At 67.9% G+C, this 12,388-nt stretch overlaps 2 protein-coding genes across 3 annotated transcripts; both read left to right on the forward strand.

Annotated features, from left to right (window-relative positions):
• Nucleotides 1–539: 539 nt before the first annotated feature.
• CRIP1 (cysteine rich protein 1) lies at nt 540–2,110 on the forward strand. Its single transcript, XM_039223956.1, has 5 exons — nt 540–664; nt 1,501–1,595; nt 1,670–1,727; nt 1,813–1,859; nt 1,977–2,110. Exons 1-4 carry the CDS (start codon nt 625–627, stop codon nt 1,851–1,853), a joined length of 234 nt encoding a protein of 77 aa, XP_039079887.1. The 5' UTR covers nt 540–624; the 3' UTR covers nt 1,854–1,859; nt 1,977–2,110.
• Nucleotides 2,111–4,116: 2,006 nt separating this feature from the next.
• On the forward strand, nt 4,117–12,099 carry TEDC1 (tubulin epsilon and delta complex 1). Of its 2 annotated transcripts, XM_039223957.1 has the most exons (8): nt 4,117–4,757; nt 4,855–4,933; nt 5,387–5,607; nt 5,881–6,060; nt 7,118–7,216; nt 9,682–9,768; nt 10,141–10,308; nt 10,410–12,099. In XM_039223957.1, exons 1-8 carry the CDS (start codon nt 4,617–4,619, stop codon nt 10,731–10,733), a joined length of 1,299 nt encoding a protein of 432 aa, XP_039079888.1. In that variant the 5' UTR covers nt 4,117–4,616; the 3' UTR covers nt 10,734–12,099. The 2 variants fall into 2 exon arrangements, with proteins under 2 accessions (XP_039079888.1, XP_039079889.1); XM_039223958.1 differs by lacking the exon at nt 10,141–10,308.
• Nucleotides 12,100–12,388: the final 289 nt, after the last annotated feature.

The following is a 12,388-nucleotide window of genomic DNA, read 5'->3' on the forward strand; positions in this document are numbered from 1 at the left end:
GGCGCGGGCCTCCCAGATCCACGTGTGATGAAGGGCGGAGGAGAGTTTCTGCAGGGGGGAGCGGGCTGCAAGGCTGAAATGTCGCTGGTCCCCAACCCTCTGTCTGGCGGAGGGTCGGGTTAAAGTGTGGGGAGAAGGAAGCTCGCACACGCTGGTTTGCGTCTATTTGCATTTTAGCGGTAACTCCCTGGCTCCCAACTATCTGGGGTTCGAGAAGTTGCGGCGGGCTGGGACTGGGGCTGGGGCCCCCTGGTCCTGGGAAGCCCCTTCCCTAGATCCTGGACGCTGGGCGAGAGGCGGGGCTGTAACCCCCGGAGGAGTCCCGCCCCTTCAGCCTATCCCTGGGGATCCCGTGCGCTCCTTGGTCCCCCTCCCCTCCCCGTCGTCTGTTAGGCTTGGGAGCTGCCTGAAGGCGGGGGTGGACCAGATGACCTTTCCTGGCTGGTTGGCCTGGAATCCAGGTCCCCGGGTCCAAATCCTGGACTCGGCGGGCGGGGCTCGAGGGGCGGGCCCCAAAGGGGCGGGGTCCTGGGGTCCCTGAAAGGCGCGCACCCAGCGGGACCCACCCAGTACGGCTCTCCTGTCTGCTGCTGACCCGTCGTCCGCGCCGGACCCCTTGCCGCCATGCCCAAGTGCCCCAAGTGTGACAAGGAGGTGTACTTTGGTGAGCGCCCCCCCACCCCCAGTCCACTCCCGGCAGGGACCGCGGGGCAACGCATCGCCCCACGCGGAAGCGCAGCCCGGGGACTGCGAGAGGGCTTCGCGGGAGGGCCGGGCGCGCGGGGGACCCTGGGGCAGCGTGCGGGGGGCCGGCCCTCCAGCCACACCGGCGACCGCCTGGGGGTGCCGGTCACGACCCCTGCGTGGGGCGGCCCGGGCGTCTCTCCTTCGGTCCCGCTGGGTCTCCCCGACTCTGGGTCTCCCCGACTCTGGGTCTCCCCGAGTCTGGGTCTCCCCGACGCTAGTCTCCCCGACGGTCCCGTGCCGCCTCGGCGAGCCCTGGGCGGGGACCGCGCGGCCGGGGAGAAACGCGGCGCCCTGGCCGCCCCTCCCATCGCTAAGTAGAAACAGACGCGGAAACCGGCGCCCGGGGCGCGATCCCGGGCGCGCTCACACCCCGGGTGCCGCTTCCCTGTCCCGCGCCCCGGGGCCACCCAGAGGAGAGGCGGGAGGAAGTGGGAAGTGTGTCCCCCGCCCTCGCCCTGGCGAAGGGCGCCCTGCAGGCCCACACCCCTGGCCCTCGGGGCCTCCCCTTGCAGCACCACCCAGCGCCCCCTGCCGTTGGTTTGGCTGGGTGCGCCTTGGGGACTGGAGGTGCCGCTCCCCACACACTAGCATGGGGGCCAGCTGAGACCCGGGGTGGGCCACCAGGCGTGCATGGGTGAGACAGGCGCAGAGGGAGCTGGAGAAGGCTGTTGCGTCAGCAGACTTAGCAGACGGGTGCGCCCTGTGATCGTAGAGCAGCGTCTTAAGTGTGTGCGGGGCTCTGTACCTCTGCAGCCGAGCGGGTGACTTCTCTGGGGAAGGACTGGCATCGGCCTTGCCTCAAGTGTGAGAAATGTGGAAAGACGCTGACGTCAGGGGGCCACGCCGAGGTAGGTGGGGCCTGGAGGGCAGTGAGGGGTGCAGGGCGAGGGGTGACAGCCCCTCACGGCCCCTGTCTCCGCAGCATGAAGGCAAGCCCTACTGCAACCACCCCTGCTACGCCGCCATGTTTGGGCCCAAAGGTACGCTTCCCATGCATGGCCCCTGGGCTGCCCCACCCCCCAGCCCCCGACCCCCTCTCTAACCTGCCTACTCTCTTCTCTGCAGGCTTTGGGCGGGGTGGCGCTGAGAGTCACACTTTCAAGTAAACCCAGGTACACCCTCAGCCCCCAGCGCAGACCCTCAAGAAGCCTTCGGGATGGTCCCTCGCACTCCTGGGTGCGGTCTGACTGCGTGCTGGGCCTGCACTCACCCCTGTCCTCTCTGCGCAGGTCATGGAAACGCTGTCCCTGGCAGCTCACCGGGCCACTGCCCTTCCAGGCTGATTCCAGGCCCTTTCCCCAGGCACCGGGGGCTCCCCGGTAGTCTCCCTGGCCCTCAATAAAGCTGAGCACTCAGAAGCCCTGCCAGTGTGTGTGTGTGTGTGTGTGTGTGTGTGTGTGTACACGCACCTGCGCCGTGCCTTGACGGGGGGGATGGTGCAAGGGAGCTGCCGCTCGGGGTTCTGACTCCAGGCCCTGCCGGGAGCCCTGCTGCAGCTGGCCTTGCTGCCCACTGTGCTGGCGGGTGCTGCACCCGCAGCCACCACAGGCTGAAGTGTCCTCTGGCCACCCTGGAAGGCCCCATGGTGGCTCAGCTCCCCAGCTGCCAGACCCCCAAGTGTCCCACCGATTCTGGGATGGGGTGAAGGGTGGGTCAACAGGTCGCCGGGAACATGAGGCCTGGGAGTCAGTGGATGGTGGCCACCGGGTGAATCGGCTGTGCTAACGCTGGTTCCGTTTTTGAGAAGCTTTCGGTGCCTTGTGGTGCGGAGTCCTCACCTGCTTTCTGCACTTCCTGCCCCACCCTGTCCCCAGTCCCCACCTGCCCCTGTGGACCAGGCCAGCCACATGCCTGCAGGGGCATCGGCCTGGACACCACCACCCCTCTTTTTTTTTTTTTTTTTTTTAATTTTTTTAAATGTTTTATTTATTTCTAGGAGAGAGAGAGAGAGAGACAGCGTGAGCAGGGGAGGGTCAGAGAGAGAGGGAGGCACAGACTCTGAAACAGGCTCCAGGCTCCAAGCTGGCAGTCAGCACAGAGCCCGACGCGGGGCTCGAACCCACAAACCGCGAGATCATGACCTAAGCGAAAGTCGGACGCTCAACCGACTAAGCCACTCAGGCGCCCCACCACCCCTCTTTTGTACACCCTCCCTCCAGAGTCCCAGGTAGCCAGAGGCCACGTGGGGAATTCGAGGACTAGCTGGGCAGTGGATAGTCGGGGGCCTTCTGGAAGCGCCCATGTGAATCTGGCAGCAGCTTCAGACGGGGCCACACTCGGAGACCTCATTCTCTCCCCTGGCCATCCAGTCTCCAGCCCTGGCAGAAGGCCACTGCTCCCAGGCTTCCCCCCTACCCCAGGCCCTGCAGGGCTGCTGGACAGGCTGTTGGGGGGCCTCAAGGGCTGCGTGCAGGGTGTGTGCGTGGGGGCGTTATTTGGTGGCTCACAGAGCTCCAAAAGGTGGGAGCCATAGCACATCTGGTGGGGAGGGGGTGGGGGAAAACAGATGGTGCTAAAGCGAGCGGGATTTCTCGGGACAGTGGAAGGGTGGGGGCTGGGGGCTCCGAGAGTCAGCAGTGTCTTGTGCCAGAGTGAGGAGAGGGGGGACACAGGAAAATCTGCGCCAAGTGCTGGGAGAGGCAGCTCTGCCCCCGTGTAGCCCACAGCCGGGTGGGGCAGACGAAGGGCTGAGTGCTGAGCCCTGAGGCCTGCGCCAGAGGGGGCCCGACCAGGCCAGGAAGCCCGGGGAGCACTCAGATGATAGACCCAGAGAGAAGACCCGGTGGGCTGGGCGGGTGGGTCAGGGGTGTGGTCTTTATTTTGAGGGTCGCAGGGCGCTACGCCTGGCGTCAGCAGCGGCCTGCGGAGACCCGGCCCCCGCGAGCTGAAGGGTCTGAAGCTGGGGACCTGGCCCCAGCCCGCGGGGCAGGTGACCGGCTCCGCGGCGGGGCGGGTGGGGTGGAACACAGGCCTAGAAGCGGCCGCAGCGGAGAGGCAGGAGGGCAAAGGTGGGACCCGGGGCACTTCCTGTGGGCGTGGCTCCGGCCGGCGGTGAAGGAAGCGTAGGAGGACGGCGTGGGCAGGGCTGGGGTCGGAGGGCCGGGCGCTCCGCCCTCCTGACCGCTGCGCCGAGGGGTAATCCCCGTGCCGCCCGTGGTTCTCACCGCGGTGCGGGATTGTGCAGCCGCCCCTCGTGCCCTGGGCGCGCCACCGGCCGTTGGGGGGGGGGGTTCCGCGCGCACGGTGGGCACGCGCCCTTCGCGGGCCGGGGCGTCCGTGTGCACTGCCGGGCTCTGCGACCGCGTCCCTGGCCGCGCCTATGCTGCGGCGGAAGGAGGGGCCCGGAAGCAGGACAGCGAGGCCGGAGGACCGGGCCGGGGTCCGGGGGAAGGCTTGGGGGGCGGAGCCCCTGAGCGCAGCCCCCGCCGGGCCCGCGGAGGCTGAGGGGAGCCCGCCAGGGTCAGCGGCGCCCGGCTGCGCTGCGCTCTCGGCCGCAGGGGGCGCCCGGGGCGCGGCCGAAGGCCCTCCGCGGTTGCTAGGCTGCCATTTGGCGGTAGAATGAGTGAGGCGCTGATTGGTCTGGACCAGGCGGGTGTCGGGTGTCGCCCCGATTGGGCCGCAAAAGGCGTACCCCGCGGGGCTGTCGTCGCCAATTGGTTCCTGCGGCACCGGAAATGCCTCCGCACTGGACAGAAGACACTGCACTCAAAACCCGGGGCACCGCTCATTGGACCGGCGCTGGAGGCGTGTCCCAGCCCGCTCGCTGACTGGGCGCGGGCCCAGCAGAGACAGCGCCTTCGTGGTGATTGGACGCTGGGACCCAGCGGCCGCGGCGCTCAGTGCGAGGGAAGCCGGGGCCACCGGGCTGCATGCGGCGGCGGCGGCGCAGGGTGGGCCGGGAGGCCGCGGTCGGGCCCCTGCCCGAGGCCGTCGCCGCGCTGAGTCGGGCGCTGCCCGCCGGGCCCAGCCCCGAGATCTTCCGCCGCGCCAAGTTCGACCGTCCGGAGGCGGTGAGGCCCGCGGGGCAGGCGGCCGGGCCCGGCAGGAGCCGGGGAGGACGCAGGGTGGCGGCCGGCCCCGCTGACTGCCGCCCTTCGATCCCCGCAGGCCCCGGTGCTCTGGCGGCTGCTTTTCCACGTGCTCTCACCGCTGTCGGCCAACGGCGCCTCGGCGTCCCCAGCCCAGGGTAAGCCCCGCTCCCGGCGGGCCCTGGCTCCGCCCGCTCACGCAAGTCTCGCCCTGTTAACCACGTCCCCGTAGTGAGCCGTGTCCCGCGGGCCCAGGGGCTTTCGCGCTGCATCGCTGTGTCCGCCTCGCGTAAAGCCTCAAACCGGCGAGCCCCGCCTCCCTGGAAAGCCCCGCCCACTCACCGGGGCCGTCCTCGGCACGCAAGCACCGCCCTAGTTAGCCACGCCCCAACAGTAAGCCACGCCCTCCTGGGCCCTCGCCCCGCCCATTCCGCCTGCTGCCCAGCTCCGGCAGAGCCTCGCCCACCTCGTAAGCGCTGTCCCATTAGCCCTGGGCCCCTCGTCCTGTAAGTCCCCTGATTGTCCCCCCCAGACCTGGCCTTTGCTGGGGGTCCTGCGGGCGCCCCTGGAAGGCCTAGTGGCGCACCCCTAATGGGTGGCTCCCTGAGCAGGCGGACCCCCATGTGCAGAGGCCCAAGTCCGCGTGGTGAAGTCGGAGCTGCGCTCCCAGTGTTACCCCAGGCGGGCCCTGGCACAGCTCCCCGAGGACGGCTCCCAGGGCAGCCGCGAGCTGCTCCTGGCCCTGGCCTGGCTCCTGGCCCGCGGGCCCCTGCTCGAGCGGCTGCTGGCCCAGACCCGCGTGCGGCTGGGCGATGAGATACCCCTGTGCGAGGTGGGTGCGGGGTGAGAGGGAGTGGGGCCGGGTCCTGGTGGGGACCCTGGACCCTGGGACAGCCCCGGGACAGCTCTGTGGGGGCGCTGTCGCCCTCCCCACCACTCCCTCCTCCTCCCCTACCCCTCCCTCAGGGCAGAGTGCAGTGTGTGCTCCTGGGTCAGGGTGTGGCCCCCAAGCCTCCCCTTGGCACCCCTGGGGACCATGGCGCTCACTCCAGGGGCCTCTTTTCTCTTTCCCCCTGTGTGGTCTCTGCTGGGGGTGTGGGAGCAGGGCGTGACCCTTGTCCCTCTCGAGTGTGATGCCCTGGCCAGGCCTGGCCCCCCTGCACCCCGTGTGGAAGCAGACGGCCCTGTGGACATACGCTACTTGCAGTGGCTGATGGGAAAGCTGTTGCTCCAGTGGCGGAAGCTGATGACCAGTCAACAGGAGCAGTGTGCCCTCCTGGGCAAGGTACTGTCACTGGGGAATGTCCCACCGGAGGTGCTTACTCTCCATACTACAGGCTGGAGCCTGGCCTTTGGCTGCACATGGCCCTTCCCAAGCCTGGATGGGAGCTGACAGGTTGGCCACTGCCATGCAGGAGCCCAGAGCCTGAACCCGGGCTCCCGGTGGCCCAGGAGGGATCGTAGGGCAGGTGGAGCTGGGCATCACTGGCGCTAGCAGGACAAACAGCCTGTGCGGTTGGCTTTCCTCTTCCCAGAAGTCATTGGAGGCCTCAGACTCTGTGTCTGAGCCACGAAATGGGCTCTGGGCACTGGGGGAGCCGCTGCTGCCTGGGCATGTTTTGGGAAGGAAAGTACCCCCTCCTTCTACCACAACCTGGGTGGAGGCTGACAGGCAGTGGGCAGCTTCTGTAGGCTGCTCAGGCTCAGTGTGGGGGCACAGGTCACCCTTACAGGTCCAGGGCAGAGCCTAGGCTGAGAGGGAATGGGGCAGGGGCCTCAGACTCCCACCAATGCAGGGCTCCTTGATGCTAGGACCCCCCACCCTGCACGTCTGCCCCCTTCAGGGGCCTGTTAATCCCTCGGCCCTTCTTGGGAGCTGTGTCGCTCTGGCTTGGCCGGGCCTCCCATTGCTCCTCCTGCCTGGGACATGGCCATGGTTGACCTCCGTGATGCCTTGAGGCCAGACCTTGCTGAGAAGCCTTTCCAGCCCCCCAGGCCCAGGTAGTCACTCTGTGTCTCTGCTGTTGTCGTCACTGGCCCTCTTAGCCTGTCCAGAGGCTCCCACCACACGGGCCTGGCCCTCAGCAGGCTGAGGGAGAAGCAGAGCCGCCCCATTCCAGCCCCCCCACACCCCTGGGAGCTGGGCAGATGGGGAGGGTGTGGGAGGGACTGCCCGTACCCCACCCTCTGCAGGGGACTCCAGCTCCCCGGCAGTGCTGACTACTCTCTGAGCCTGACTCAGGCCCATTTCCTCGCCTGCAAGGCAGGCCTCACAAGCCTCACCTGGAGCTGGGAGAGGCACCCCTTCCTGCTCAGTCTGGGGTTTACGCTGCCTGTTTCAGATCCATTCATACACCCGCGGCTGCCACAGTGACCGCAGCCTTGGCCACCTGTCTGTTGCTGAGACCGAGCTGCTCAGGGACGCGGAGGGCGGCCGGCAGGTGAGGGGGTGTGTGTGTGTTGATGCCGTAGAACTGCAGATGGCATGAGGTGGTGGGGGTCGAGGAAGGGAAGGTCCTGGGAGGGAGGACCCAGCGACCAGCTTTGAGCTGTGGGTGACTGGCCCACTCACCATCTTGCTGCTGGTGGGGCGCAGACACGTCCTCGGGGCCTCCCCCAGCTCCCTAGACCATCCGGTGTTGCAGAAACCCAGGCCGGCTGCTGGGTATGCAGGCGGCTGGGCACGGTTAGGGCCCCGGTTAGGTTAGGGCAGGGGTGCCTAGACTGGACTGGCAGCTTGAAGGTTGGAGCTCAGGGTGTGGTGGCGTCCAGAGCCCATGCAGGGCTCAGCTGGCACCTGGGGGCTGGGAGGGAGCTGGTCTAGCGCGCCCTGTACTTTGCCGACTTTCTTTCCAGGAGGCCCCACCGGGTCATTCTTGTTTCCTCCCCTCAGGCTGGCACGGCCAGGGCGTCCTGGGACAGGCTCAGGGCTGGCTGTCACTCGACGGTTGGGGGTGCAGACTGTGAGGCTGGCACTGTTCGGCCTGGGGGGCGCTTGGCCAGGCAGGAGGGCTGGGGCTCAGGGCTGGTGGCCCCTCTCTCCAGCCCCAGTGGACCCCAGCTCTGGAGTTGTGTGCTCTCAGAGGCTTGTGCATCCCTTTTGTGGGGTTGGGGTAGCCCCAGCGGGGGCGGGGGTGCCTGCCAGGCCTGCATCCCTGGCCAGAACCTGCCCGGCCCTCCCGGGCAGGGCTGCACTCATCTCTGGAAGTGCTGAGGCAGTGTCTCGGTGACCCGAGGTGCCCTCGGCTGGGTCCCCTTATACGGGTGACTCAGCGAGGCCCAGGCTTCCTGCCCTTGGTCCCTCTGTGTTGGAGCAGAGCTGAGGCTGCACCAGCTTCAGCCAGTTGTGGCCTGGGTCCCTGGCCTCTGTGGCGCCCCAGCCTCTCTGAGGCGAGGGCGTCTGGGGGCCTCAGGACTACAGACATTGTGAGGTAGTTGGGGGCCACCATTGGCTTCCTCCCAAGGTTTCTGGAGGGGGAGCTGGCAGAAGCCTGGACCAGTGTACCCAGAGCCTGCACTCTTGGGATGGGTCCCAGAAGCTTCTGGAGTGATGTATGGTTGCTGTGTGAGTGGCCAGGCGCGCTGCAGGGGGGCTGGACAGTGAGCATGCTTGGTTACTGGCCAGGCCTGCAGCCCTTCTCATACCCCTGTGCCTCCCCCCCTGCCCTGGCCACAGTGCAGCAGTGGGGTGGGGCAGGGAGGTGGCTGCCTCAGGAGACTCCAGTGCAGGGCCTGCGGGGGGGGGGGGGAGGCGGCAGTGGGGGCGTGTTGCCTCTTCCTGTGGTGCCTGTCCCACTTTCCCGTAGCCTGGGAGGTGGGGAGCACCCGGGCCCCGGGCCACATTAACCTAGTGCAAATGCGTGCACAGACGTGGGTGGGTGCACCTGGCACCTCCATGTCTCCGTGCTCCGGGCTGTGCTCCCTCAGGCCCACAGTGGTTCTCTCTGTGGCTGGCTTTACTGGCGATGGGTTGTGTCCTTGGCCTGGCATTCAAGGCCGCTCTGCACCTGGCCTCCTGACCCCTGGAGCCCCAGGCTCCCTCTGCAGCAAGCAGGCCCCCGGCTGTCAGTCTGTATGCTGTCTGTAGGGGCAGAGCCGGGATCCCTTCCCGGCCAGGGGAGACCCTGGGTCAAGGGTGCCTGTTGGGCAGGGCCTGTGCACTGGCCCTTTGTCCTGGCCCCAGAACATGCTGCTGTGTTCCCAGGAAGCGCAGCGAACCCGCGTTCCAGAGGGAGCAGTGCCTGTGGCCTGGCTTGTAGGCTGGCTGCTGCCTTCAGAGAGGGGCCACAGCAGGTGCAGGCCTGTGGCTTCCTGGTGGGGGCAGCCTGGGTGAGGGTGGGGTGGGAGGCCTCAACGGCACCTCGCAGGTTGGTGGGCCCCCTGGAGGTGGAGGTCGAGGCTGGGGAGGCGCATGGCCACATGCTGCTGTGGGGCCTGCGGGTCTGGAGCTGCGTGAGCCTGGCAGGGAGCTGTGCATGCGCAGCTGTGGCCTGCATGCCGGGGCCCTGCCTCCGCACTGCCTCCCTGAGGTTATACAGAGGGGTTCTCGCACCAAGAGCCCGGAGGGCTGCCCTTTCCACAGCCCCTCATCTGCCCGCAGTCTCCCGAGTGCAGCCCCCTGGTCAGTGAGGGATGTGGGGGAGAGGTCCTGAGTTGAGGGTGCTCAGGCTCAGCCGCTGACCCTGTGGGGACTCACATTTGGGGCCTGTGTGGGGACCGTGGGTGTCTTTGAGGCCCGAGAGGCTTGGCTCGGTCACGCCTGGAGGTGGGGCGTCCTGTCCTGCCCGCAGGGAGGTGGCTCTGCCCACGGGGGGCCAGGAAGACTGGCGAGCACGGTGGTCGGTGCTGGATGTAGGGGTCCCAGGCGGGGCTCTGACCTGGCCACGGCATGTGGTCTGCTTTGCAGCTGCTTCGGAGGCTGGAGAGCGAGAACGCGCGCCTGGAGGCGGCCCTGCAGTGGCGGCACCGGGAGCTGGTCTTCTGGCGGTGGATGGTGTGCCTGGGTCCCCTCTCTGTCCCAGCCTTGACCGCGGCAGCTCTGGGGTGGGGGCATCTTCCTAGTTCGCAGACAGGAAGGGGAGACTGGGGAGGCCACAGACGCACCCACCGCCAAGTTGGCTTTGCGACCCGAGCCTACTGGCCGTGAGTCAGCACCTCTCTGCAGATGTCCATCTGCCCATCACCTGGCCTGCCCTGCTGCGGGGGAGCCCAGACTTCGCAGGGGTCCAGGAGTCTGGATGCCTCCCTGGCTCCCCGCTCACTGTGTCACCATGGGGGTGGCCTGCCCCCAGGCCTCCTTGCCCTCTGTCCCCGTTGGCCGAGGCCCAGGTTTGCTGCATGCCTCTCACTTGGTCTCTCTCTGCAGGACACAGTCCTGGGCACCTGCCCTCCAGAGGCCTCACAGCCCCCGTTTCTGCCCAGGGTCCCCGAGCGGGGGGCTGGTGACTTGGAGCTGGTGGCCCACGAGCTGCAAGCCCTGCAGGAGGAGCTGCGGGGAGCTGCGGAGCCCCGGCGGGCAGCCTGGGAGGCCGGGGTGAGGGTTGGGGGCTGGTGCTGGGGCCGAGGGGGCCTGAAGGCTGTGTCTGGGGTAGGATGGCCGCCCCTGGCTCACGAGCCACCGTCTGCCCCATGCAGGTCGGAGGCTGGGGGCCCGAGTGGAACGCGGTGCAGCAGGCCTCACAGGAGGCCGTGGAATGCGAGCTGGCAGCCCTCCAGCGGGCCTGGGAGCCACGTGCGTCCATGGCCCAGCCCCATGGGCCCTGGCGGCTGGTGAGGAGTGACGCCGGAGCCTCAGGGGGCCCAGGCCTGCGGGCGGCCCAGGTGATTGGGGTGCTGAGGAGCCGGGAGGCCTGCCTGGAGGCAGTGCTGTGCCAGCTGCAGAGACAGTGTCGGCGGGAACTGGCCAGGTTGGCAGGAGCCCTGCCTGGCCTCATCTGGATCCTGCCATCCGGTCGCTGAGGACCTGTGCCCTCCTCGGGGGGGACCCCCCCGACCTGCCCCGGCTGGGCCTCGGAGGGGCAGGTTTCAGGGTGGTGCCAGGGACAACGCAGACACGGGCCCCCAGGCATGCTCTCCCTAGCCCTGGGGCTGTCCCCACCTGGGGCAGAGCCCACCCCTTGGGTAGCAATACTGGGAGCAGGCACGCAGGCCCAGTGTGGAGTTCATGGGCCTTCAGCACCAAGAGAGGACACAGAAATAAGTTGTAGAGCCCTCCCTGCAGGGGTGAGGCTCTGTCCTGGCCCGCCCTCTGCCACCCTTCCAGGTCCTGTCGGGCAGGTCGAGGAGGGTCGCGTCTGTGCTCAGGCCCAGGAGAAGGGGACCTTGGGTGGTAGTGGCCGAAGCAGGGCTGGTCCAGTGCTGCCCAGGGGCCAGCAGGTCAGGCACGGCCTGCAACGCGGCGTGGGCATCAGGGTCCGGGGGGGATGGCCCCTCGAGCCCCTCACACACTATGCCCTGGGCCCCCACTGCACACCCTGCCCTCTGCCGGTGCCTGGTGTGTGCGTGTGGGGCAGGGGCGCCAGCTGGAAGCCCGGGGGTGGGGGGCTGTGCTGGGGTGAGGGGGAGGCCACCATGGATAGAGGGGGCTTTGTTCCTGAGACTGGTCGGGGAGCCGGGCTGGGCCCTGACAAAGAGCCATCTGTGTCTGGGGGATGTGCCCCCAGCTTGCCGGAACAGCCCCCTCCATCCCGGGGGCTCAGCCTCTCGGCACCCCTCACCCAGCAGGCGCAGACAGCCGCATCCCTGCCTCCCTTGCCGGGCTCCCCTCGTCCTAGGGCAGTTGACCCCCAGCCTGCTGCTGGGTGGGCCTAGGGGCCCCTGCTGTCAGCCAGTTCAGGCCCGCGGACACTTCCTACGTCTGGGCCCCGAAGAACCTTCTCTCCCTGGCTCTCCCAGCTCACACCCAGGGGCCCCATCCGGTCTCTGCCACTGTGCCTTGGTGCGGGTCAGCCGGGCAGACTGGTCAGGCTCTCCCCCTCCTCACACACCCCTCCCTCCAAACCACGGCCCCCTCCCAGCTCCTCTTACCTGCTCCAGCTGTGGCCCAGGCCACACAGGGCCTCGGCCCTCCACCTACTGCCCCTCAATGCGCGAAGTCACTTGTGGACCCCCCGCCTGCCAAGCCCCCGGCCATCCTCCTGACCGCTGGACAGGACCCTTCTGGAAACAAGTCACACACAGCTCTCTGCCTTCTGTGAGTGCCATTGAGCCAGGACACCCGGTGGCCCCGGGAACTTGATTTTTAGAACAAGTGCAAGCTCAGCGTTCTGGAGCTGTCCCTTCTCAACTGCTCTGTGGACCCAATACAACCCCACTCGACACCCCACGTGTCTGTGTGTGTGTGACTTCAGTGCAGATTCTGAGAGACACGAGGTGCAACAGGCCAAGTCGGGGAAGCGGGGCACACACGGTGGCCCCGGGGGCAGGAGGGCTCCGTCGTCAGCCCTGCTGATGCCGCCGTGTCAGCACAGGCTAGTGGCTTGGAAGCACAGAAGTACGGTTGCCTTCCTGTAGGCAGCGGCCCAGCCACCATGTGCCCCGGGCCTCCAGCCCCAACCAGTGACCTTAGTCCCCTTCTGCACATGACACAGCAGGTCCACGGGCCTGTGGCAGGG

Source organism: Hyaena hyaena, unplaced genomic scaffold (genome assembly GCF_003009895.1).
Source record: "Hyaena hyaena isolate Hyena2069 unplaced genomic scaffold, ASM300989v1 scaffold_1514, whole genome shotgun sequence".
NCBI lineage: Eukaryota > Metazoa > Chordata > Mammalia > Carnivora > Hyaenidae > Hyaena > Hyaena hyaena.

Excerpts from the sequence above, each read along its gene's own strand:
- CRIP1 (XM_039223956.1), top strand. The coding sequence starts at position 625 with ATGCCCAAGTGCCCCAAGTGTGACAAGGAGGTGTACTTTG. Across the intron at positions 665-1,500 it reads TGACAAGGAGGTGTACTTTG|CCGAGCGGGTGACTTCTCTG; the intron begins GTGAGCGCCCCC and ends GTACCTCTGCAG. Across the intron at positions 1,596-1,669 it reads CGTCAGGGGGCCACGCCGAG|CATGAAGGCAAGCCCTACTG; the intron begins GTAGGTGGGGCC and ends CTGTCTCCGCAG.
- TEDC1 (XM_039223957.1), top strand. The coding sequence starts at position 4,617 with ATGCGGCGGCGGCGGCGCAGGGTGGGCCGGGAGGCCGCGGTCGGGCCC. Across the intron at positions 4,758-4,854 it reads AGTTCGACCGTCCGGAGGCG|GCCCCGGTGCTCTGGCGGCT; the intron begins GTGAGGCCCGCG and ends CGATCCCCGCAG. Across the intron at positions 10,309-10,409 it reads GGGCAGCCTGGGAGGCCGGG|GTCGGAGGCTGGGGGCCCGA; the intron begins GTGAGGGTTGGG and ends TGCCCCATGCAG.